At 38.9% G+C, this 26,597-nt stretch overlaps 1 protein-coding gene across 4 annotated transcripts in view; it reads right to left on the bottom strand.

The window, feature by feature from the left end:
* The window catches only part of ZNF830 (zinc finger protein 830), an 85,697-nt gene that overhangs the window by 32,587 nt on the left and 26,513 nt on the right, over nt 1-26,597 (bottom strand). For all 4 annotated transcript variants that reach the window (XR_014494187.1, XM_083377141.1, XM_083377142.1 and 1 more), the window contains exons 4-9: nt 22,791-22,824; nt 19,921-20,153; nt 18,268-18,358; nt 12,645-12,708; nt 1,353-1,433; nt 448-524 (exon numbers count right to left, since the gene is read on the bottom strand). Coding sequence is in view for 3 of the 4 variants with exons in the window: in XM_083377141.1 (XP_083233267.1) it covers nt 448-524; nt 1,353-1,433; nt 12,645-12,708; nt 18,268-18,358; nt 19,921-20,153; nt 22,791-22,824 (580 nt within the window). In the remaining variant the exon portion in view is untranslated. The remainder of the gene's footprint in view (nt 1-447; nt 525-1,352; nt 1,434-12,644; nt 12,709-18,267; nt 18,359-19,920; nt 20,154-22,790; nt 22,825-26,597) is intronic.

Raw genomic sequence — 26,597 nt, 5'->3', positions numbered from 1 at the left:
CGGATCTGGCATTAAAGTACACCAGCCTGAGCTCAGGGGCCTGATCCCTCTCACCCCCGGATAAATGGGTACCAACTGGAGGGTCGGAGCACGCTACCGCTTGAAGACAGCGGGGGCGCGATCCCAGGTGTTGATATGGCCCTCTGTGTAACCGCCTGCAGCCGTTCCCAATCGTCGTGGGGATTTGAAACCCCACCCCAATGCCAGGGAAAGCAGGAGACCCCAACCCTAACCCCATCTCACCGGGAACCATTTCAGGCCTGGACTGACGACCGGTTGGTGGGGTACACCCCAATTCCCTCCCAACCCTACCATTCCCCCCTTCCCTAACCCTTTGAAACAGCTGTCTAGAAAACATATTAGGGGCCTCTTAATATATCTCCACCAGAGGCCCCTATCTATGCCCAACCATAAACAGAATTTGAAGACAAAATTAGAGCTACGTACATCTGTTCGTCAATTTCTCCAATTTGACGGTCAAGTCGCCCTTCTTCATCTTCTTCAGCCACTATAGCTTCTGAAATCTAACTCAGAAATTAAAAATAAAATATAGCAGTTTTAGGCTCAATTTTTTGGGGGTATTTCTTTGACTTTCATGGAACATGGAGAAATACAACAATGTAAAGTTTCCTTTCTTTTTACTGTAATTAAAACTCTGGAATTGCCAGTCCATATACATTTCCCCTGGCAGCAAAACCTTCCCTCCTAAGCCTTAACTCTTTAAAGAGATATGGCAAAAAGAAAAAAAGGGATCAGGGATCCTCTTTCTCCCCCCAAAAGACAAGAGCAATGTCCCAAGTTCCACTGGAAAAATACTTTAAAAAGTCAGTATGTTTCAGAATTTCCTTTGACACAGGCATATAAAAGAAAGAGATAAAACAATTTATCAATTGAAAACCATTTGTGTAACATGTATATTATTATTAAGCATAAAGGATTGGTCTAATTTAGCATCTTCATAAAGGAATGTTTGATCTGGACTTAGAGCCATCAGAAAAGAAAATCATGTATGCTGGATATTGTATATGGGACAACCCATCCAATTCCTGACTTGTCATGATGTGGCTGTGGCGGCACAGTGGTTAGAATGCAGTACTGCAGGCTACTTTTGCTGACTGCTGGCTGCCTGCAGTTTGGAAGTTCAATTCTCACTGGCTCAAGGTTGACTCAGCCTTTCATCCTTCTGAGGTCAGTAAAATAAGTACCCAGATACTGTAAGCAATATCTAAGTGCTATTGCTCTTGTCCACTCATCTACCATGTAAATCGCATTGACACTGGCAGATAAGATCACTTCTGCCAAGTTTCATTTCTGTACATGCATTAATTTCAAAACAGGGAACAGTAACTTACTGTATTGATTTGTCTCATAGCTTTCTGGAATTCCTCCCATTCTTTGTCCATCTGATCCTTTGGAGTGTCAACCTTGCGCACCTAGAACATACACATACAAACCAAAATTAAAACTGGACAAGCATTATTATCTTTGCCACATACTTTTTTCAGTGGTAAACTGCCCTTAAATGTGGAGTCTCCTTGCCTCAATTTTGCCCAATAATTATCATAACTGTTTTCCTCCATGAATTACGTTTCACTGAGAATTTGTTTTCCACTTCAGCAGCAGATTTAATTTTTTTGCATGCAGGAAGTCCAGCAAATGATGGGAGAAGTAGGAATGAGCATCAGAGAAAGATTTATTTTCAGAAAAGACTCCCTCACCAACACACCCCTTATTTGTCCTTATTTTCCTAATTCTTATCAACAATTTAAAAATTTAGATTGTTTCAAATCTATCAAATTATCGAGCTCAACTCAATAATTCACAGCTACTAGGATAATCTCACTCAAGATCATGTATAGCAAATCTGCTTGATGGCAAAGGAAAGTATGCTTAATAAGGGAAATATTAGAAGAAATAGCTAGAAGATGTTCAAAATATTAACAAGAAGCTAATCTCCAGAAGGTTTCTTGCTTGCTTACTTTAAATATTAAGCAGTATAGATCACATGATCCATCAGCATTCTGGCATCACAAAAATGTGATGTGTCAATTCTGGCAAATACTTGCCTTTACCGTGTGTGTTATTTTTGCCCTTATTATGCATCCATTTAAAGTATTAGTAAATTGTATATTTGCAAGATCTGATTAAATCTTGTGTACAATGATAGATTCCTTTCAAAGAATAGCATGTAAATAGCACATTAAGAATAATAAATAAGAAGAAAGTAATGGAATTAGATTTTGTATGCTAGGCAGAAGAAGAAATTATATTTTTATTTACATTGTAAATTTTGTAAATATAGTACAATAAAATATGTGGATAATTTATTGCATTTATCTATCATTTCTGCAACATAGCTTAAGGTATCATCTTTAGCTGCCTTAACATTTTCAGGAGAATGAAGTTGCAAACTCAACTCTTACTCTTTATCCCTTTTTATCTAGAGCAGGGGTGTCAAACTGCTGGCCCGTGGGCCGGTTTCATCATACCACAGCCACACCCACCCCTTTGCCGGCAATGCAAAAAGAGTTGCAATACATTGTGACATGTCACGTGACGTGGCGAGTTTGACACCCGTGATATAGAGGGATTGTTACATGAATCTCCCATGTTTTTATTAGTCCTCTCCACCAGTCCTCTCTAATATATTTACACTCATGCATAGTTCAAGAATGAGAAAAGGCTTCATCATTTCTTGATCCTTATACATTGCTGAGCACTAGAGGAAGCTTTCTGATAATATTTCAAAAACTGATGCTTTCTTTTTCTCATTATGAGCCCATATACATCAGCTATGACATTGGTTTGAATAAATTCCTCACATTCATTCTTGTAGTATGACAACAATTACTAGCACATTTCAACTCTTGTAGTCTTCACCTCTCATTAGCATGTGGAGAACCCTTTCACAACCTTCCTATACAGAAGAATATCAATAATATGACCACATATTCCTGTAAAACTGCCACCTTGGCAGCAATTTCTCTTTGAGTGATCCACCGAAGTGTCTTTAACTGGTTCATCCAAGTTTATCATATGAACTTGTCAGTTGCTGTGACAAGTGGTCCATCAGTACTTTTTGGTTCACCTTTTTACATTTTGGCTCAGTGATGCAGAGTACTCACATCCACACAGTGTATCATCATAATAAATCTGCATAAAGTGGTGAATTTTAATTGAAGGCGTTCATTTGGCAGTGAAAAATGCATCATAGTGTATTGCTTAGAAAGCACTGAAAAGTACTAACTGCAATGTCCCTACTTTGCATCCAACCTCCGTTCAACTGGAGTGAAAAACCAGGTATTAAAGAGCACATGAAAAGCTTTTAGCATGTCAGTACTATGAAAAAGTATACGTAATACTGCAGGCATAAATTTTCATTTGACCCTAAATTTTTAAAATGGCGACACAGATGAAAGAAACCGTAACTCTGGTTTCCTAGTCTGATTTTGCTTCGTCTGGAGATCCAGAGGTCAGAAAATTGCCCTGGAGAGGCAACGAGGAGGAAGGGAAACCTTGGGAGTTCAGAACCAATGGCGGTTGGCCCAAACGGACCCAGGAAACTCTTTAAAACAGGTGGGAGAAAGGCTGCCAGCAAATATGCAGTGAACCTAAGCCATAGACAGCCAAGGAAGAGGGGAAGAAGCAAAGAGCTATGGCAGCACCGCCGAACAGCTGACTGTCAACAACATGTTTGATCTGGGTGAGATTGTTCTTTATTTCTCTTCCCTATAGACTTTTAAAATATAAATCCCTGAATTGGATAATTTTTAAAAGTAAAACCCCAGGAAGACTTGGGAAGAAGAGAGTTAAAAGCGGCGAGAAATCTGAAATGGGGGAACAAAATTAAGGAATATAAAAAATACGCAGAAAAGATTTGAGACTGATTGAAGAAATGTGATAATTTTTTGTTGGCTAACTTTTTTGATTTGGGAAGATTTTTTTACTTTGTTATGAAAGAGCATTTTAAATAGTTTTATTACTGGATAGAGACACTACAATTAATGAGGACATCTAGTGGTGAAGGAAGATATTACAATAATATAGAAAGAATCAGAAGAGTGGTGACCTTGAAACAACACCTGTGCGACATTCTGTCACTCTACAAAAGAAAAAACTAAGATTATTTTAAACTACATTTTTTAACTCTAGACATAACTATTACAGAAACTATTTAGAGACAGTTTTTTAATATCTTTGAACTGACAGAAATATCTGGATTAGACTTATACAGTTGGGTGTTGTTTTTTGCTGGATTACACTTTAAAGCAGTTGGCTCTTTTTAAAACTTGGATTACAGTCTAAAGCAGTTGGCTCCCTTTTAAAGTTGGATTATAGCCTAAAACAGTTGGGTATTTTAAAAGTTGGATTATAGCCTAAAGCAGTTGGCTTGTTTCTTATCTTTTTTTCTTTTTGCTTCTTTTTTTTTTCTCTTCTCCGTATGGATTTACAAAATTTGCCTGATTGAACAATGAGTGCACCAAATCTCTTTAAAATTACAAAAAAAACCTGCTTCTACGCCCTCTTCTGGAACATCTAGTCCAGCAAGTCAGGGATCTACTGAAGTAATGTTACAACAAGAGAAGGCAAACAATCTCCAAAAAGTGATCCACATAACTTAACAACTAATGCAAGAAATGAAGCAGAAGAATCACCAAGAAACAAAAAGCAATGTTGATAAGCTAAACGAATGCTTGACATAAAGACACAATTTGAGGTTCACCAACAAATGATTCTTAAAAATGAACAAAGAATTCAGAAGGTGGGAGATCAATCAGAACATACTCAGGGGAAAATTGAAGCACTAATGACAGAAAATGAAAGATTAAAACAAGCAAATCAAAACTTAGCAGTGGTCGCTGCTTTGGAAATGGAGAAAGCTATACACTATTTGAGATTCCAGAACATACCCAAAGGTAAAGAGGAAGATATAGCAAAAATGATTATTAATCTATTAGCAGAGGCCCTAAAAACTGAAAGATCAGAGATGCACCAAGAGGTGGATGAAATATTTAGAATGAATTCAAGTTACGCGAGGAAACACAAATTGCGCAGAGAAGTCCATGTAAGATTTATGAAGAAACAACAAGGGATGAGATATTAAGAAGAGTTAAAGATAATCCATTACAATATAAAGATAAAGAAATAGTAGTGCTGAAACAGATTCCCAAGAGAATAAAGGATACCTGAAGACAATCATTTCTTGACTACAAAGCTGATTGCAAAAGGAGTAAATTTTATATGGCTGATACCAGAAGAGATTCTAATCAATTGGATTAATACAAGATATTGATTGGATTCAGTGTGCAAGACAGAGGACTTTGATGAAAGATATAGAGCATTTCTGGGAGAAAGAACACAATATCAACAAGAAGATGGCAAAAGCCAGAAACAGACAGAACAAACAATAGAGGAAACAATTACACTGGTGGGAAAAAAAGAGAAGATGAATCAAGAAGATGAGGGAACAGTAAGGAAGCAGAGGATTACGAGATGAACAAGACCTAAATATAAGTAAATCAAAATGGAGAAGGAAAATGGATTTATTTCAGTGAATATAAATGGATTGAATTCCCCATCAAAAAGAAAAAGAATTTTCAAACAAATACAGAAATTAAACATTGATATAATTTGTTTGGAAGAGACACAAATAAAAAAACATCATTATAAATTTTGGGCAAATCCAAAACTTGGAAAACTTTATTATACATCAGCTCAACAACAAAAAAAGAGGAGTAGTTACCGTATTTTTTGGACCATAAGACGCACTTTTCCCCCCAAAAAAGTGGGGAGGAAAACGAGGGTGCATCTTATGGTCCGAAGGTGATCCGTATGGCCAGCCCCAACCTCCACAAGTGGAAAGCAAGGGAGATTGCCAGGAGCACGAATTGGCATGTGCTGAGAAACGCCAATCTGGCGCTCCTGCAATCTCCCTCGCTCGGTTTCAGCTTCCCTTGCTACAAGAGAAAGCAGGCTGAAACGGAGCGAGGGAGATTGCCAGAAACGTGAATCGGCCGATCTCGCGCTGCTGCAATCTCCCTCACTCCGTTTCAGCCTGCTTTCTCTTGTAGCAAGGGAAGCTGAAACCGAGCGAGGGAGATTGCAGGAGCACAAGATCGGCCGATTCGCGTTCCTGGCAATCTCCCTCGCTCTGTTTCAGCTTGCTTTCTGCAAGACAAAGCTGGGCCGCAGGGCCCCCTCCCCGGGTACTGCTCTAACACGGAGAGGGAAGGACAAAGAGGGACGGAAGGAAGAAAGGAAGGAAGGAAAGAAGGAAGGGACAATGGGGGAGGGAGGGAGAGAGAGAAATAGAGAGAGTGAGGGAGAGAGAGAAGGAGAAAGAAATAGGGAGGGAGAGAAAGAGGGAAAGAGAGAGGGAGAGAAAGAGGGAGAGAGAGAGAAAGGGAGAGACAAGGAGAAAGAAAGAGGGAGGGAAATAGAGGGAGAAGAGAAAGAGGGAGAAATAGAGGGAAAGAGAAAAATAGAGAGGGGGAGAAAGGGAGAGAGAGAAGGAGAAAGAAAGGGAGGGAAATAGAGGGAGAGAGAGAAAGGGAGAAATAGAGGGAAAGAGAAAAATAGGGAGAGAAAGGGAGAAAGAGGGAGAGAGGAGAGAGAAAGAAAGAGGGAGGGGGAGAGAGGAAGAGAAAGAGAAGGAGAGAGAGAAATTAAATTAGTAACATGATTGTTAAGTGAATCTGGTTTCCCCACTAACTTTGCTTGTCAGAAGGTTGCAAAAGGCGATCACATGACCCTGGAACAATGTGACTATCATAAATATGAATCGATTGCCAAGCATCCAAATGTAAATCACATGACCTTGGGGATGCTGCAACGGTCATAAGTGTGAAAAATGGTCATAAGTCACTTTTTTCAGTGCCATCGTAACTTTGAACAGTCACTAAGTGAATCATTGTAAGTTGAGGACTACCTGTACTTTATCATTTTTTTTCCTTTTTTGGGGGGGTCAGGTTTTTGACACCTTGCTGGGTGACTGGTGGTATTCAGACATTGCCTTGTCCTAAACATGGTACAATCGATGAAAAGGTTGAAAAGCCCTTTTTAGTATACCGGTAGTATTTGGTTCAGAATATTTTTTTCTTGTTTTCCTGCTCTAAAAACTGGGTGCGTCTTATGGTCAGGTGCGTCTTATGGTCCAAAAAATACGGTATATATGTTAGAGACAATAGATTCCAAAATGATTTATGCAGATGAAAAGGAAGAATACTAATGGTAGAAATATTTTTAAATAAAAAAGGTACTTTTGATAACAATATATGCACCAAATAACAAACAAGAAGAATTTTATCAAAACCTTCACAGAAAAGCAGTAGAAATGAAATATCAAATATATGCTTAGTTGGGGATTTCAATGCAATAGTAGATGGGACATTAGATTATAAAAGCAGTAAATCAGGGAAACAAGGAAGAAAAAGGTACTAAGACTTTTTTTAACATGATAGAGGAAATTGGTGTACAAGATATTTGGAGAGAAACGAACCCAAGAAAGTCAAAACATACATTTTATTCTAATAGTCATAAATCTTGGTCCAGAATTGATATGATTTGGATGACACCTGAATTAAGGGTTAATATGCAGGAAATTGAAATAGAATTAGGTACTTGGGCAGATCACAATCCTTTAAAAATGGTGTGGAAAGGAATGTAGAAAAAAATAAGATGGACTTTGAATCAATCTATATTAAAAGAGAAAGAATTTATAGACTTAGCAACAAAAGAAATGGAATTTTTCTTCAAAGAAAATAAAAAAGATACATTACAAAATTTATGAGATACAGCCAAAGCATATTTTTGAGGCATAGCGATAACATACATGGCGGAAAAAATAAAGAAAAGAGACAACAATGTCAATTGTTAAGAGAAGAATTAAAAAAATTAAAATTTGAGGAACTTCAGTTTGCCATCGCTGTGCCGTGGATGCTGGAAGATGAGCTCCATCTTTCGCGTCCATTCTGCTGGGGCACCCTGGAAAGGGTCGAAAGTCACCCTGTAGGGGTGATGAGTAAAGAGGAGACCTCCGCCTGATCATGGGAGAGCGGCGGCCCTTCTGTTGGATCCAAAAAAGCCCTGGATGGGGGAAAGTCCAGCCATAGCAATATGGCTTGTCACTAAGCTGCTGATAGCCGAAGTCAAAATCACCACCAAGCACCTTTAAAGCAACGCGGATAAAACTGGGTGAGATCTGATCTTCTCTTTTAAGATTTTAAGTATTTTTTCCTGTAAAAGTTGCCCAAAGTATTTTTCCCCTGTGAGAGAGGGAAGGAAATTTCTACACCACCCTCAAGAACAGCAGCGACTAACTACCTAGGGGAAACAGGGCAACTATAAGAACAATTTTAATCTAATTGGATATATATACTTTTGAAATTTGGGGACTAAAAGTGTTCCTATTCTTACTGGAGACATTTGTTTTTATCTTAAAAAAAAAAGAAATAAGACTTGAAAAACTATCAAAAAACTTTGGACTTAAAATGTTTTAAATGGCATCGGTGACATCTTGTGGTGAAATATAGTATTTCAACTTGTTATTGCTTAAAAAGGCTTGGCTTGAAGCCCAGACTCCAGAAAAAAGTGTGTTTGACCTTAACAACTACCACCTGTGGAAAAACTCAGCTGCAAAGAAGGAACTTTTGGGTGGCATATCTGGCCTGTTTGAACTATGAATGTAAACTTTTACTGACTTTCAGAGCTATACGTGGCAAACACTTAAATATACTATATACAACATATGTATAGACCTACACCCTTACATATAAGTAACACATAAATATTAATCATTGAGTTGAGTATTAGTATGCGATTGGTACTTGATTAGCTTTGCCTATTCAGATATTGTTGGTTTTGGATAATTTTGAACAGCAGACTGACTTTTGTGCTTTCTTCTAAATTCAACATTGGAAGTCTCTCTTACTTCTGGCAAGCATGATACCATCAGTATATCTGAGGTTACTTCCAGCAATTTTCAATTTCTGTTCTGTTCTATTTCTTTTCCAACACTTCTCATTACCGGCTGTTGTCAACTTACGACTGGTCACTTACTGAGTGTTTGAACTCACGACGGATCTCACTGTGGCTACATATGACCTGGATTCGAAGATTTGACAGTTGCCCCCACCAGCCAGGTGACCACACTCCAGATGTTCAGCAACTGGGCTGCATCTACAACTGTTTGCAGGGTCCCATGGTCACATCACTGTGTTTTGAGATGGTTTTGCCAAAACCCAGCAGTTTTGGGCAAAACACTGTCCCTAAGAAATCTTTCATTTGCTTAGCAACCAGGGTATTCATTAACAACTGCAGCAAAAAATAGTCTTAAATGTGGTAGGTTACGTGGATGCCCTGATTTATGACTGGGCAAGCTTCATTACAGTCTTGACTATTCTTCATCGAATTTAAGTAAGGAGAAAACATTAACCTTGGCACTATTTTCTAATTCTGAACTATGCAGAACATAGAATAATAGGCTTGGAAGCAATTGATGAGATCTTCTAATTCAACCCACTGCTCAAGCAGGAAATATTATACCATTCTGAACTAATGTCTGCCCAATATCTTCTTGAAAACCTCCATAACTTCCAAAGATAAAATGGGAGGGGACCTCAGTGCTACATTGGGCCCCTATAACCACACTCTACATAGCACAAACCATCATCATCACTCTAGCCATTCTCTGTCCACTGCAGGATGAAGTCTTCCGCGTGTTTCCAACCAATACAAACACAAATATCCCTCTAAATCCTGAAGCTGATGGATTCCTTACCAGCTGTTCAAAAGATCAGAAATCAAACTTTATTGCTCTTTGCCTGGCTTAGTCTTCACAGAACATAGAATAATAGGGTTGGAAGGGATATTGGAAGTCTTCTAGTCCAAGCCCATGGAAGGAGATCTTATATTATTCTGGACAAATATCCCTCAATATTTGTCTCTTGAAAACCTCCAGTGATGGAGCTCACAACTTCGTTCCACTGACTGTTCTCATTGTTAGGAAATTTCTCACTTTGTTCTAGGTTGGATCTCTTTTTAATGAACTTACACACATTATTTTGTATCCTGCCCTCAGGTGCTTTGGCGAACAGGCTAAACCCCTTCTCTATGACAGCACCTCAAGTACTAGAAGACTGCTATCATATTACCCCTAGTTCTGCTCATTAAACTAAACCAGGGGTGTAAAACTCAATTTCATTGAGGACCACATCAGCACTGTGGTTGCCCTTGGGGGGCCGGGTGGGTGTGGCTGGGATGGGTGTGGCCTACTAGGTGGGCATGGCCAGTTCAACATTCCTTCCTCCTTTCCTTCCTTCTTCCCTCCCACTCCCCGTTCTTTCCTCCCTGTTCCTTCCTTCCTCCCTTTTTCCCTCCCTCCCTCCCTCCTCCCTCCATTCCTTCCTTCCTCACCCTTCTTCCCTGTTCCTTCCTTCCTTTGTTCCTTCCTTTTCCCTCCCTCCCACCCTCTTTTCCTTCCTCCCTCCGTTCCTTCTCTCCTTCCTTCCTCCCTCCCAACCTACCATTCCTTCCTCCCTGTTCCTTCCTTCCCCTCTCCTTTTTTCCCTCCCTCCCACTCTGTTCCTTCCTTCCTTCCTCCCACCCTGTTGCTCCATTACATCCTTTCTCCCTCCCTCCGTTCCTTCCTTCCTCCCTCCCTCCTTCCTTTGCCTTCTCATCTCTTTCCTTCCCCTGCACTCAGGATGGGGTGATGGGAGGGGGAGAGATTGCCAGCACTAACATGCTGCTGCCAGCCATTCTTATACCGTGTGGATGGGTGGGGGCAGTCCCGCTGAAAGGGATGCCTTGTGGCTGTGAAGCTGGAGGAGCTTAAGGCTCTGATCTACAACCTGGTTGCATCCATCAAAGCCAGAACGTGCTCAGCCTAAGATCCACTGGAACCAGCAAGGAGCTGCCCCGCCGCCTCTGCCCCACCCCCTGGGTATGCACACAGGAGACGGCCAGCGCCGGCATCCTGGGTGAAATAAGTCTGCAGGACAAGACAACCAGCAGGGACACCATTCTCCACTTCTGCGTGCACCCAGGGGACAGGGTGGGGCTGCCCCATGGATTTAAGGCTGAGCGTGTTGTGGCTTTGATGGACACAACCATGTTGTACATCAGCGCCAACCCCCTCTCCCCCCCAGCACCTCCAGCCTTGCAGCCACTAGGCTTTTCTTTCACCAGGACAGATCCCCCCCCACATGAGATAGCAAGACTGGCAGCAACATGGCAATGCTGGCAATCTCTCCCCCTCCCATCACCCCTTCCTGAGCATGGAGGAAGGAAAGAGATGAGGAGAGAAGGAAGAAAGTGTAGCGGAGAGAGGAATTGGGAAGAGATCGGCACTGGGTGGGATCGGTGCTGGCTGGGAGGCTTTGCCAGAGCTCTGTGAATTCAGCTGTAAGGTTGGGAGCTCCGGCGACCTCCACAGTGGCTGGCGGCGGGGCAGGGATCTTGGGGAAGTATTTTTAAAGGGGAAGAGAAGATTGACTGGGGGAAGATGATTTTATTTTCTATTTTCCAGAGAGACAAACGAGAAGAAGAGACAGCGAGGTAGGAAGTTAGAGAAAAGGCTTTTTATTCTCTCTCCAGAGAATAAACTTCCTACCTCACTCTCCCTATGTTTGACATGTCTGAACTAGACATGTAGCTCCTGCAGCCATTCATCATAGGGTTTAGCTTCCAGACCCCTTTGTTGTTCTTCTCTGCACTGTTTCTTAGGATCTCAGTCAAGTTTCCTCTATGTGGACATAATATTCCAAATATGGTCCCTCACCAGTGCAGAATAAAGCGATACTATCACTTCATACAATCTTGCAACTCTCTGTCTATTGATGCAACCTAAGACTGTATTAACTTTTTTGGCAGCTGCAACTAACTGCTGGCTCATACTTAGTGGTAATCTACTAGAACAATAGATCCCTTTCAGAGTTGCCACTGTTAAGTCAGGTACCATCTATTCTACATTTGTGTATTAGTTTTTCTTGCCTATCTGTAGGAACTTTCTCAACACTGTACAGCATTTTGTTGACTAGGGCCAGTGTTCAAGTCTGTCAAGGTTCTTCTGAATCTTGAGTCTATCATCTAAAATATTGGCTATTCTCCCCAGTTTGGTCTGCAAATTTGATGAGTTCCTGAGTTCTATCCTCTTATTTAGATCATTTATGAAAATGGTGGTAAGTACTGAGTTAGAACTTTAGAGGAACTCCACTGTTTACTTCTCTCCATGTAGATGTAGTTCCACTGAAGACTGCGTACTGAGTGCAGTTGGTCAACCAATTACAAACCCACCTGGTGGTGGTATACTCTATCCCACATTGTTCTAATTTACCAAGACGTTGGCTGTAGTTTGTCAAATATCTTACTGAAATCTAAATGAACTATGTCCATAATTGTAAGGACTTAATATTTCATTACAGCAACTACTTGGAGCTGTTGGACTGTTCATTTATTTGTTTGCTTGATATATATCCTGCCTTTGCTCTAAGATCTCAAGGGGTTTCCATGGTATTCTTATTCCAATAAATAAGATGGCGATCTTATTTATTGCCAGAGTAATAATACAAGCTATGAAGTAAGTAAAATACAAAAAATGTCACATGCCAAAAAATTCATAGAAGCTGAAATAACTGAATGCTTGCCTTTGCATCCACTTCTGGATCATCAAAAAATCCCTCTGGTAAGGCCTCTGCAGTGTTTTCTCTCCTGAAATGTTAAAGCAATAATTAATATTTACCTCAAAGTACTGTAACAAATGAACTATTTAAACTGAAAATAAGAGTAAGTAAACCTAATAATACTTAAGATATTTAATGACAGTTGAATAAGAACCAGAAAAGCCATCTTAAAATACAATACAAGTAGTCTTTGCTTAATGACCAGTCATTTAATGACCATTTGAAGTTAGAACAGACCCCTATAAGTTACTTATGATCTGTCCTTGAAGTTTTGGCTGCAATCATATGATCCCATTCAGTTGTCTAGCAACCAGCTGGCTGCAATGTCCCACAGTAACATGACTGCAATATGCGATGTTTTTTGCTGGTTTCCCAAAAAAAATGCCCATTGAAAAAAGGATTTGCTTAACAACCATGGTGACTCGCTTTATGATTGTCATAAAATTGTATTAAAATCCTTAATAATTGCAACAACTTACAACCAAAATTCCTAGCTCAGTTGTGATTCTTAAGTGACAAGTACCTGAAATATTAAAATTCATTTTATAATTATTGATATATTATAAAGGTTTAGTTAAACAAAGCCTTAATATCATTTTAAGAAAATTGTCTTAATCAGAATCCTGAAGTCTGCATGTTCCCAAATCTTAAGTATCTAAAGTATTTTAATACTTTAATCCTTTTAAAACATTTTAATACCTTTAAATATTTTAAAGTATTTAAGTTCTATGCCTTAAATCCTGAGAAACTTGAAATTTTTCCAGATGTCAAGGAATGGAAATATGTGATCCATTTTGGAAAAGGCAATTTTTTCTACCACCCAAGGAGACAGCAATATGTATTAATTATGGCACAAAATCTGTGATATCTTACAATATCTTGCATTGTTCATATTATATTAATAAATTCATTGGTAAGCAAGTGACTATTCATAAGTATTTTTTTTCTTTTCTCTAGTTTGTATTTTTAGCTTTCCATTTTTTGAAGTTCTTTTTTTAAGATTAAGGAATATTTTATCACAAAAAGTAAAAATATTAATCAGGATCAAAACGTTTTGTACATGTTTTCTTATGAAATGAAAATTACTAACATTTTATATTATTTTGTGCTTCAAAGCCTAAATTATATACATTTGTTGCATAATACTGCATAATGATATTTTTATTCATGTTTCTATTCCAATTCCCAAAATACAATCATGGAAATCTTATCATTATCCAGGATTGTTTTATACTTGTCTTTCTGAAGAATTGTAACCTCCCATGTGAACTAACCAAACTTCTAAAACTTTAGAAGTTGATAACAAAAGTTACCCAAGAGAAATAAATGCTTGGAAAAATAGTTGTACCATGGTTGTAAGATCAAAACCACAATTCTGAATACAAGCTGGTATGATAGAAATCTGGTTTGGTTTCTAGGGCTAACTAGCAAGAAGTCTACTGCTATACAACTTGGCAAGGTAATACATACTTTTCAAAATGCCATTAGATTCCTTAAATGAAAAGTATAGAACCCAATGGGAGAAATAAAAATACAAAGCAATAAGAAATCTCTCTCCAACAAAAATAACTCATATTCTGTATGTTGATTTCCACGTATAGACATTACTCTACACTTCCAAATCCAACTCACTGAAATATTTCATCTACAGACTGGAAACAATTTTAAAAATAATATTCAGTTATGAAGGACTGAGGATCCTAAGTTTTCTAACAATGATAATAGTAATAGCAAATGTATTGATATTGATATCTATTATTATTTATATGAATGCCAGAAAGAATTGTTTTGGTTATGTAAAACAAAGAATACAAAAACAGAAAATTAAAGGAATCTGATGTAAAGATCTGGTCTTAAGATTGAGAAAAAGTAAAATATTTGGGTATTACTATAGCTAATATGAATTGTATAATTAACATTATGCATTATACATTCAGATAAATTATGTTAGGATATGAAATTAAATTAATTAAATATGTTCAAATGGGAGAAATTGCAATTGTCATAGTTGGGGGAGAATCTCTGTCACAGAATTGATCTTTTTATTTCAAACAATTCTGTTTTGGCAACTAATGCACCATTTAAGCAATTGCAGAAAGATATATTTAGGTTTATATGGCAAGGAAAAAATTCAAGGGTTAAATACAAAGTCCTTCAAGATGCAAAACAACAAGGAGCATTGACATTGCTTGATATGAAGTTGTATTTTGCAACCTACTATTTAGTTTGGATGAAAATGGGTACTGCTGAGGGGAAAAAAGAATTTTAAAACTGGAAAAACATGATCTGAGATTTTGATGGCATGGTTTTTTATTGTATGATAAAGGTTAATATGGATTTTAAAAATCACTTTTAAAAAAGAGTGCCATCTTGCTCGAAAATATTTTCATTGGTTTCAGTGCAAGCAGGATTTTATAGGAAAAAGAACAGCAGGTAAACAGAAATGGGTAACTTAGAACAAGAGCATGGAGAATATAAAATGAAACAAAGAGCAAATGGTTGCAGAGGGATTTAGTTTTCAATGTTATTGAAATGTAACGTTACTGTTATTGTTAACTTATTAACAATAAGTTAATAAATTAACTTTATTATTAACTTATTGTTAATAATAAAAACCTATTTTAATAATAAATTAACAATAAATAAAATAATTATGTATTAATAAATAATAAATTAACATTAGCTATTATTAACAATTGTTAATAATGTAAAGTTAACAATACTGTTAAAATATGCACAATTAAGATAAATATACAAAGTAGGCAATAAGACATTTGGAATTAAGCAGCAGAAAGTTGAAGTTGAATCATGTACAAATGATAAATATAATTGCTAAAATGTGTAAATTTTTGTTGAAATATGAAATGGAGAAAGAACAAGAAAGAATGTATGGCTAATAAGCTAAGAATTTCGGTTATAACATTGTTGAAACAGTGGGAAAACATGTGGCTGAAAGAATTGAAATTCATACTGTTAAAACAGAAGAGAATATATGTAGCTCAGGATTCAACTTTGAAATCTGTGGGGCTTTCTGTACTGGGTTGTTTGCTTGCAGACATTTCATTACCCCACTAGATAACATCATGAGTGTAAGTGAGTTTGGGGTTTACTCCTGTTTATATACAGTAGCTTGCCCTGGCATGTTGACAGAAGTGCAATTTTCTGTTGGTAGTTCCTTGATTATGGAATTTTCTGCTTGCTTGTCTGTCTGTCGTATGTTAATTCCTGCTTATTTGGGTATTTCAGAAGATGATATGTTCTAGTCTTTTTTGTTTCCTTTCCTTAGCCTTTTTATTATCTCTTGAATGGTGGGTAAAGCAACCGGGTATAAGAATTTGAAACAACTTATAACTCAAATCATTGCATATATGAAATGAATGTAATTTATGTGGACTTAGACCAGCACAAAGGCTAACAAAAACAAGCAATATATGAAACAAACATTGTCATATCTTCAGCCACAAATTTGATAGGTCTACATCAGGAATCCCGAATCCCCAGTCTGTGGCCCACTACTGGGCCATGGCCTATTTACAACTGGGCTATGGGCTGAAACTGCATTATTTGGCTTTATTATAATTGCTGTTGTCATTAATCATCACACAGTCAGCCAGATGTTCAGACTGTATTTGGCACTTTGGTAAGGACCTGGGATAAACAGATATGGATGTTTGATGGTGTCACAGATATCATTGCAGGATGGAAACTGTCCCCAGCAAAGCCACCTTTTGCAACTGACTGATGGAAAATTTGTCAATTGCAATCATGTTCAAATGGTGCTCCAGTTATTTTGGGATTGCACCCAAGGACTGAACTGAGGTTTGTGAATGAAATTATCTACTAATACATCACCTCCTTCTCCCTCCAGCTTTAGTTTAAAGCCCTTCAAATAAGGTGAGTCATTGGTTTCTTCCCAGTTTGTGTGAGGTGCAACCCATCTCGTTGAAGATCATGGTCTAAGAAGCCTAAATTCTTTCAACAGCACCATCCCTTAAGTCAATGGTTTACTTCAATGGTTCTTCATTCTCTCATTGAATACCTACTTTTCGTGGGGAGTATAGAAAAGTACCTGTGCCACCATTTGTTTGGCTTTCATGCCTAGCTATAATCTCTTGATATTGTTGCTATGGATTTTGTCGTATCATTTCTCCGCTTATTAGAAAGAGGACGGATAATAATCTGTGGGATTAATTATTTAAATAAATTCTTCAACCATGTCGTTGATAGTTGCTCCTGAGACATAGCTAACCACCCTACTTTGACTGTCCGTTCTGCAACTTGATATTTCAATTCCCTTGAACAGTGAATCACCTATCAACTTCCTTTCTTAAGGAAGTCTGTTCTGATTTTTTTTCTAGACTTGATAGGCTAGGTTTATCTCTTCTCCAGATGCTTGCACATTGTCTTCCAATGGGAGATTATGAAATTGATTGTTTAGCTCCAGGGGGCCTGAATTTTACTTGACTGGATTTGTTTTCTTTCTCCTTCTATGAATGACATGCCACCATCAGTCAATCTCTAAAGGTTCATTTTCTGTGTTGGTTAAAGGTACATTTTCTGCCTTAGTTAATAGTTCCATACTGCTGAGTTTGGTTATAGTTTTCTTCTTTTAATTGCAGTTTCTCATTTTGCTGTTTGAGTCTCAGAGTAACTATCCTTCTCTCTAGACCTTTTGATTTTTCCTCCAGACTTTTAATTTGTAGGCATACCTTTTCATCAAATAAACAGATGCTACATATCCAGAAATAATTCAGTTTAAAGTAAAAGGGCTACATGCAAAGCTTTCTGTATTTGAAGATTGTGCGAACGTAAGGAAAACAATGACAAACATTTTCTGTCAAAACTACATGTTTGGATGTGCAGAGGTAAGAAATGTTGCTTTGTGGCATAAAACAATATAAAACTATTCTAGATTTTGGCATCCGTTTTTAACATATTCAGTGAGAAATCCCTGCCCCAAATCTCAGGAAATATGTAGAGCCTATTTATAGATAAGAACACAATATTAAGGACAGAAATTAATATAAAACTTTGTCATAAATCTAAGGAGATACAATTGCAGTGTTTGTAATAACTACAGGTAGACCCTGTTTAACAACTAGTCACGGTTATGACTTTACAACCAGTTCTCTCATTTACAACCATTTCAGCATCCTCATAGTCATATGATCAGTTTGTGGGCATTTTGCAACTGGTGGGGATTTACATTGGTCATATAATCAACATGTATGCACTTCAAAATCAACTTCTGAAAAGCAAAGTCAATGGAGAAGCCAGCAGTAAAATCATAAGTTGCAGTGGTATTATGTCTTACTTAACAACTTGCCATTTCACTTAACAACTGAATGGGAAGTGACATTGTAAGTCTGTCACAGTCACATAATGTTTCACTTAGCAATCACATTGCTTAGTGACAGTTGCCAGTCACAACTGTAGTCATTAAACAAAAACTACATATAATGCTATAATAAGTAATTTAATTTTCTGATAATTTTAATGAAATGTACTGGTCCATACTTAATTCTAATTAAGGGGGCAAAATAATTAAAATTAAAATATTACTTAATTTTTGTTCTAGATACTTGACCTTTGATGAAATGTTTCTTGTGGTTCTGCCTTCTGTACAGATTCTGAATGGGATAACTGAGAAGTAGCTAAAGCACTGTTCTCCAAGTAGTCTACAAAACACAAGGTTATACTTAAGCACAGCCTGAAAATACATAATTTGCTACTAAAATAAATATATTAACTGTGAATAGCACAGGGAATAAACTGAAAAGCGTTGGCTAGCAATTATTTCCATGTAAATCAACACCAAAGGATCAAATTTAGAATGAATTGAGCAGGAAATTCTGGTTTGAAATTGAGATTAAATTAATTTAGCTTGAACAGATATAGGTGGAAAGAACAGCATCCATTGCAAACTGTGATGATACCAAAATGACAATAAATACAATGTCATATTTGCACAAATGACTTTATTTCTATACAGAACCATTCTATTCTTGCAATACAGCATTTTCATTATTTACTTCTTTTGTCCCAGGTATTTGTGGAGACATTTCAAGAGATCCAGTGTTGAAGCAGGTTAAGCTTAATCTGCAGGCTTAACCTCCTCCTGTTCTACTTTATATTCAGCATTAACAATCAGTTAACTATAGCATGTGTCTGTGAATGCACTGGTGCCAATGTTAACATTAGCTGGGATGCTAATAAATAGCTCCAGACTGACCTTCATATGCTGGGTCTACTATGTTCATACTCATGAACACCTCATCTGTCATGTCAGTCATGTTCAGGTTTTTGGCAAGGAAAGTGCTGAGCCTACCAAGGCACAAACACCAGGGCATGATGCAGGAGAAATAAGATGTCCAGCCTGTTTAACCACCATGCATAACAACTATCTCTTTCTCTCTGCTTCCTGCAACCATAATACTGCTGAAAATACAGTACTTTGTGTAAGAATCTGGAGTCAAGGCCAATCAAAGAGGGAAGGCAGCAAAATCTATCACTTTCCATCTCAATGAGTAATGCTCATGGAATACCATTAACTGATGACATTGGACTATGCTGTTACTGCTTCAAGCATTGATTCAGGGGACAGGGCAGGCTTTTAAACTCAAATAAGGGTTGATCTGAAAAACAGTGAAAAGGAAGGATGAGGAAATCCTTCTCATTATTATTTAGCTAAACCATAGCCTGTTCTACAATACTGAATAAAAATAAAAATAAATAAAATAAAATGTGAGTGGGATATGGAGATTGCCTTAGAAATAAATAGGCAGGCAACTTCATATTTATCACCAGTCACTACCATACCAGAAAAATACTAGATCAGCACTAAACTGAAAAGTTCCAAAGCAGCAATTATTTGTTTCATATCTTACACTCTAGCCAGTTCTTGATTGGTTATATACAGAAAGACTTCTTTACTGTGCCATGCATACTTAAACACCTGCTTCTTTACTTCAAAATTCCCTCCAGAAACCTCGTATTAGGGACATAACTGCCCAGTCCCATATTGGCCCAGACAGAACAGCCCTCCTCAAAGCAATTGCAAGAGTCAAGGATTTTGTGTTAAAGTGCTTTGCATAAATCTAGAAACTAAACCATTTCTTCAAAATAAATTAAACTTAAATTATTATTATTCATGCCATCTTTGTTCTAGTGGTCTTGGATCATAGGGTTTGGGATTTGGGGGGGATAGTTATCTGATGGTATCTACAAATGCTAATCTTACCTGCTGATGAACAGGGTACAAGCTCTGCTTTTGGAACAAGATCTGAAGATGATTCATATTGAGCTGTTGTTGGCAATGGAGCTTTGCTGTTCTTCTCTCTAATTTCTTTTGTCATCTCGTCTGTCTTTCCTTCCTCTGTGTTATAGTTTCCTAATAAGACACCACTTGAACCTTTTGAAGATATTGTTTCTACTTCTGTTTGCTCAATTTTGTCAAAAAAATCTTTTGGCAGCCTAAAAAAGAGGCAAAAATGTTAAAATGCAGTCAGAATATAAATCAAAATTCAATCAACTCAACTGTTTTTTCCACTTCTATTTTAAAATGCATTATTGTGATCACAAAGCTGCTGCAAAAGAGGTTTGTTCTATAGCAGACATGTCAAACACAAGGCCCGGGGGCCAGATCCGGCCCGTGAAGTGGTTTCATGCGGCCCGCGAAGCCATCCTGGAAATAGTGAGGGAACGGCCCCCACTGCCTTGGCCCTGGCCCAGAGACCCTCCTTCTGCCGGAGACCCTCAGATCTGTCCCACTCCTGCCCAGGCCCCCATAGGCACCCTTGATGTGAACTATGTAGAGCTGGCCATGCCCACCCAGTAGGCCATATGCACTTTAGCCACGCCCACCCAGTAGGCCACACCCACCCGGCCCCCTGAGGGCAACCGCAATGCTGATGCGGCCCTCAATGAAATTGAGTTTGACACCCCTGTTCTATAGCAACACATGTTGAATCAGTCATTCAGTTTTTGCATGCAATTCATAAGGTTGAAAAAGCCAACTGAGCTATAGTGTCTCAGTTCTCATGCCAATCTACCATATAGGAATAATATTACTCAGAGCACAGGAGAAACAACCTGAACATTTTTTTAAAATATACTCATTCTCATAGAACAGAGGTGTCAAACTCGCGTTGTTACATGACGTGTCGCAATGTATTGCGACTTTTTTGCCATTGCGGCCAATTGGGTGGGTGTGGTTTTGTTGTGATGCATCCGGCCTGCGGGCCAGCAATTCGATACCTGTTATAGAATACTGTGCAAAATCTTATTGTAATAGAGATTATAGATTACTATTCTAGAGTCTTTACATCCAAGCAGCAAACTCATCATCATCATTTTAGCCATTGTCTTTCCACTTCAGGATGAAGGCCTCTTCCACATGTTTCTAACCAATACGGTCTTGAGCTTTTTTTTGCCAGTTGGTTACTTTTTGATGTCATTGATTTATCTTGTTTTAGGTCTCTTTTTGTGGATGCTTTTTATCAAGTGGAATCCATTCGATGACTGCCTTAGTCCAGCTATCATCAGTTCTTGCTATGTGACCAGCCCATTTCCATTTCAATTCTTTTATTCTCTTGAAGATATCATATACTTTTGTTTGTTCTCTAATCCATGTCTTTCTATCTTGTGTTGTGATGCTGAGCATATATCTTTCCATAGCTCTTTGTGCCACTCGTAGTTTTTGTATCAATTGTGATGTTCACTGGCATATAAAATAGGTAACACACACTGATCAAAAACATTTCTCTTCAGGCATAGGGGGAGGTTGTTCTTGAAAATTATGCTTAGCTTGCCAAATGCCTGCCAACTACATTTAACACACCATTCCATTTCCTTTATTATATTACCTTTCCTTGAGATCTGTTGGCCTATATATAATGATCTACTACATCTAGTTCTTTTCCAGATGCAACATTTTTTCCCCTTTGGTTAATTTATTAAACATAACCTGGCTTTTTTTCAGGTTTATTTTTAAGGCAAGTGATTCTCCTGCTTTGTGCAGCTCTTGTATCTATCTTTGTAACTCTTCTGGGTCTTGTGAGAAGAGAACAACATTATCTGCAAATCTTAAGTGATTTAAATAGGCGCCACTGATTTTTATTCCATCTTTTGCCCAGTCTAGTTTGCGAAATACTTCTTTAAGGCAGGCTGAGAAAAGGATAGGTGATATTGTATTGCCTTATTGTACACCTTGTTCTGTTGAATTCCACTTTAAGATCACTGAGGCAAATTGTCATCACTGTTTTTTCAAATATTGATTGTAGTAAAGCAGGGGTGTTAAACTGCCGGCCACAGGCCAGGTTGCATCATACAGAGGCCGCACCCACCCCAGTTCTGGCAATGTAAAAAATGTTGTGACACCGCACGTGACATGGCGAGTTTGACACCCGTGTAGTAAAGTTTATGTAAGCAGTGTCTATGCCTTGGTTGAGCAATGCATTAATTATTGCTTGCTGGAATACTAAGCCAAATGCCTTTTCGTAGTCAATGAAAGCCGTGCACAGAGGCATGGTGTACTCATTGTGCCTTTCAATGACTTGCTGAACAATTTGGATGTATCCATTGTGCTGTAACCAGTACTGAACCATGTCTGCTCATTTGGTTGTATATTATTTAATGTTCTCAATATTCCTTTTGCTATTATCTTGGTGAAAACCTTGTAGATGACTGAAAGAAGGCTTATTGGGCAATAGTTCTTTAAATCATCTTGAGCCCTTTCTTATATATAAGAATCACTTCAGCATCACTTCAGGTATCTGGAAGCATTTGCTAATCTTGTGAAAAATGTGACAACCAGCTTTCAGCATTTCAACTGTAACACTCATTTCCTGAAGCTTTGCCATTTTTCATTGATTTTATAGCACAAAGCAGCAAACTGTTAGAACTAAACTCTTTAATATAATGGCACTATATTTTAGACATCTTCAGAAAACTGAAAATAGCAATAAAACAAACCTGTTAGTTTGTCACACCAAAAGTTAGAGCCATTTCCTCCACATAGTAATTTTGTACAAAAAATATAGAAAACAAATTCTATTTTATATCTTTACCTATGAAGAGAAGAGAGAAATGCAAAAAGAGGTAACAACTTACCTAGAAGAAACTGCTTGTGAATGGTCACTAAAATCTGGGGAAAAAAAGATATTTAATCAGATTTATATCAATAGTAGCTTTGTATATACTGTATAAGATTTTATCTCATTATTATTTTTTATCAACTCAGAGATGGTACAGTTAATGCTCCCAACTCCTATTTTCCCCCAAAACAACAAGCCTATGAATGGGTTGGGATGAGACAGAGTGACTGATCTAAAGTCAACTACCAGGCTGTCAGCTCTCCCTTGGCTCCTCACAGGAATCCTGCCATCAAAGGCTAGAAAGGGGAGGAGAATGTAAGGGCAATAAACCTGTGTGTACGTGATAGGAAATTCGGAGGGGAATGACAGGTGATAAGGACCAGAGCAGCCCAAATCCAATGTGTGCCAGCGGTCCCAAGGCTAGGCAACTTGAGAAAATATGTGGATTACCCCCAAACATCTCAGGTTCTCAAAACATTTTGGCAAGTTTGGAATGGCTGGAAACGGACTGGTCGAGGTGGGGGCGGGGAAGGATGGGGTGCAGATGAACCTTTCTCTATCTTTTGAGCAAAGAAAAATTCAGACCCAGCTTCAATTTACTGAAGCCAAGACCTTTAGTAAAAGAACCTTTTGCTTTAACTAAATGGAATCGAGGGTGTTTCTTTTCTAAGGGATCAGACTGGGGCAGGTCTGTCATTAGGCTAGCTCTGCAGTTGTGGTCAACCAGAAGAGAAAATCATCTCTACCATGGGGACTGTGCAAACGATGTCAGCTGAAGGGAGGAACCAGGAAGAAATTGAAGCCTGGGAGAAGGCATCTTCAAAACAACTCCTGGAGGTCTGGATCTATCTGAGTGGCTGGAAGAGGACAATCCACCAAGACCCTGATGGTCCCTCGGGGTTGGAAAAAAGGAAGAGTGGGAAGAGAAACCCATGTGAATGACACTCATCTCTGGCAGCCACTGGCAAGAGCGTGTAAAGCTGGAGGAACTGGAGGAAGAATTGAGTGCATGCGAGCTGGAAAAAGAGGACTGGATGCTATAGCTTGCAATTAAGTTCCTGAGGGTAGCTTTTGGTAACCTCAAAATACAAGAAGCCCTAGCCGGGCAGCACATCCCACTGACCAGCCAACTCCAGCCATAGTGAGTGATGGGGCAATCACCTTGGCTACTGCGATGGCAACAACAGAGAGCTGTCCAACAGCAGCAATTGCCCCAGCACATGGCTCCACAGCTTCCATGCACCAGTTGCAGGGGCAGTGCTAGCACGGCAGAGACACCAGCCCTGGGAGTAAAGTTCAACAGAGACTCCAAGCAATTGGAATTCTTCCTGGTGCAAATTCAGACATACATGCACGAGTATGGACCAGAAATAGCCACTGAAATGGCTAAGGTGCAGTGCCTGATCATGGCAGTGGAGGGGACTGCAGCTGAATGATCACCCTCCAAAATGATGCCTCGGAGCTGAGAAACTTCAACCGCTTCATGGCTGCACTTCAAAAACCCCTTAATCAATCACAAAGCCAGAGACTGCATAAAGACCATCAGTCAAGGGCACAGGGGAATGGCCGAATACATCCAGGAGTTTCATGACCTGGCCTGCAGACTGACCCACTTGCCAGAAGACATCTTGATCAGATGTTTCCGAGATGGGCTAACAAGGAGGTCTACAACATATATATCTCCAGGGGTGCCCTCCCCACCCTCTATGGCAGGTATGTCCTACCAGAAGTGGAAATTGACTGATCAAGCCATGGGTGGTAAAGATCCCCCCCCCCAAAAGAAAGAGGCTCCAAAACAGCCACCACATGAGTAGAGCCCCCAATCATCTGCTGGCTGCTTTAGGTGTGGGAAGGAGGGGCATCGAGTTGCCAACTGTCAAGCCACATCCCCAACCCAGAAGGTGACTCAGATAACCCATGAGACCACACTGAAGGGAATAGAAGTTGTAGAATTCACCCCATTCCCCAAGAATGGCAGGAGAACTCCAACCAGCCCAGTGGATAGCCCGGTGAAAAGCGAAGTGGACTATGATGATGATCCCTTGGTAAGTCGACCGGTCAACCCAGTAACTATCCCCTTAGAACTGGTGGTTCAATGCTAGGGGTGCAAGGGAACCTCCAGGACTTGGGGTGCATCAGATACCTGGTCAACCCTGCCCTGGTTGGTTGATTGATTGTTGATCTAGAGTTAATCTCTGCTCATCTGGGTGTTGATTGCTGGTAAGGTGTTTTGGTACTTTCGTTTTCTTTTTGGCTTTTTGATTGTCTCTCTCAAAAGGTATATAGATGTTATTTATCTTTATGTGCCTGTTGATGGCTGATTCAATGCCAGGCTTCCAGGAATTCTCTATTGTTTTTGGACTGGGCTTTGTCTAGGATGCTCAGTTTCCCAGTTGAAATTATGTTTTAAGTCTGTGCATGTGTTGTGAAATTAAGGACTTTTCAACATGTCTTCTGACAACTAATTGGTGTTCATAGATGTTCTCTGCTACTCTTCTGCCTGTTTGTCCTACACACATTGTAGATGACTGTTTTTCTTTTGGGGCTGCTTGGTCTTTTGGTATGCTTAGGATATCTTGGAGGACTCTGGTTAGTTTATACTGTATGCCTGTAGAACAAAAAGACAGAAGAGTAGCAGAGCACATCCATGAACACCAGTTATCAGTCAGAAGGCATAGTTTCAATTGGGAAACTGTGAGCATCTGAGACCATCTACATGCCATTCAAAGAGACAATCAAAAAGCCAAAAAGTGAACAAAAAGATCAAAATACCTCCTCACAAGCAACCATCACCCAGATGAACAGAGATTAACAGTAAGATTAACCTAGACCAAGAACCAAAAAGTAAACAATACCCCAAGCTTCTAGTTCATGGTGATAGTAATCACCTATAAAGTCCTCCCTAGCATATTGCTGGTTATATGAGGGAGTACTTCTCTGCCATAATTTCTGTCCACCATGTAAAATCCAATAGAACAGGTAAGCTTTGGGTATCACCCATTATCCAATGTCATCTGATGGGATCTAGGAAGTATGCTTTCTCCGTTGAGGAACCTACCCTTTAGAACAACATCCTATAGCATATGTAGGTTCAGATTGACATGGTCCTACAGGCTTTGAACACTCTTTGAAATCTGAGTTTTTCCTAAAACTCTGAGATAGGAATGTGCCAATGCCTGTTTCTGTTATTTCTCTCCCCTATTTAATTGCTATTTACTTTTTAAAAAATATTGCACTTGGACTGCCTTAAAATAATTAAATAGATAGAAGCAAATTTTAGAACAGATGAGTTCTAAGCTCGATGGAAGATAGAAACAGAGAAAAATGAAGGGTGATGAAGAGGTGCTAAAAGCCAGTTCTGCTGCATTCACATATAGTTTAACAGTTCATAATGTATTCATAATGTATCCCAGTTGCAACGTATGGCTGTGAAAGCTGGACCATAAGAAAGGCTGAGCACCAAAGAATTTAGGCCTTTGAACTACAGTGCTGGAGAAGACTCCTGTGAGTCCCCTGGACTGCAAGGCAATCAAACCAATCAGCCCTCGAGGAGATCAACCCTAACTGCTCTTTAGAAGGCCAGATCCTGAAGTTGAAACTCAAATATTTTGGCCACCTAATGAGAAGGAAGGACTCACTGGAAAAGAGCCTAATGCTGGGAAAGATTGAGGGCAAGAGAAGAAGGGGACGACAGAGAATGAGGTGGCTGGATGGAGTCACTGAAACAGTAGACATGAGCTTAAATGGACTCCAGAAGAGGGTAGAGGACAGGAAGGCCTGGAGGAATGTTGTTCATTAGGTCACGATGGGTCAGACACAACTT

Source organism: Vipera ursinii, assembly GCF_947247035.1.
Source record: "Vipera ursinii genome assembly, chromosome: Z".
Classification (NCBI taxonomy): domain Eukaryota; kingdom Metazoa; phylum Chordata; class Lepidosauria; order Squamata; family Viperidae; genus Vipera; species Vipera ursinii.
This window is presented reverse-complemented; position numbering and strand designations above follow the sequence as displayed.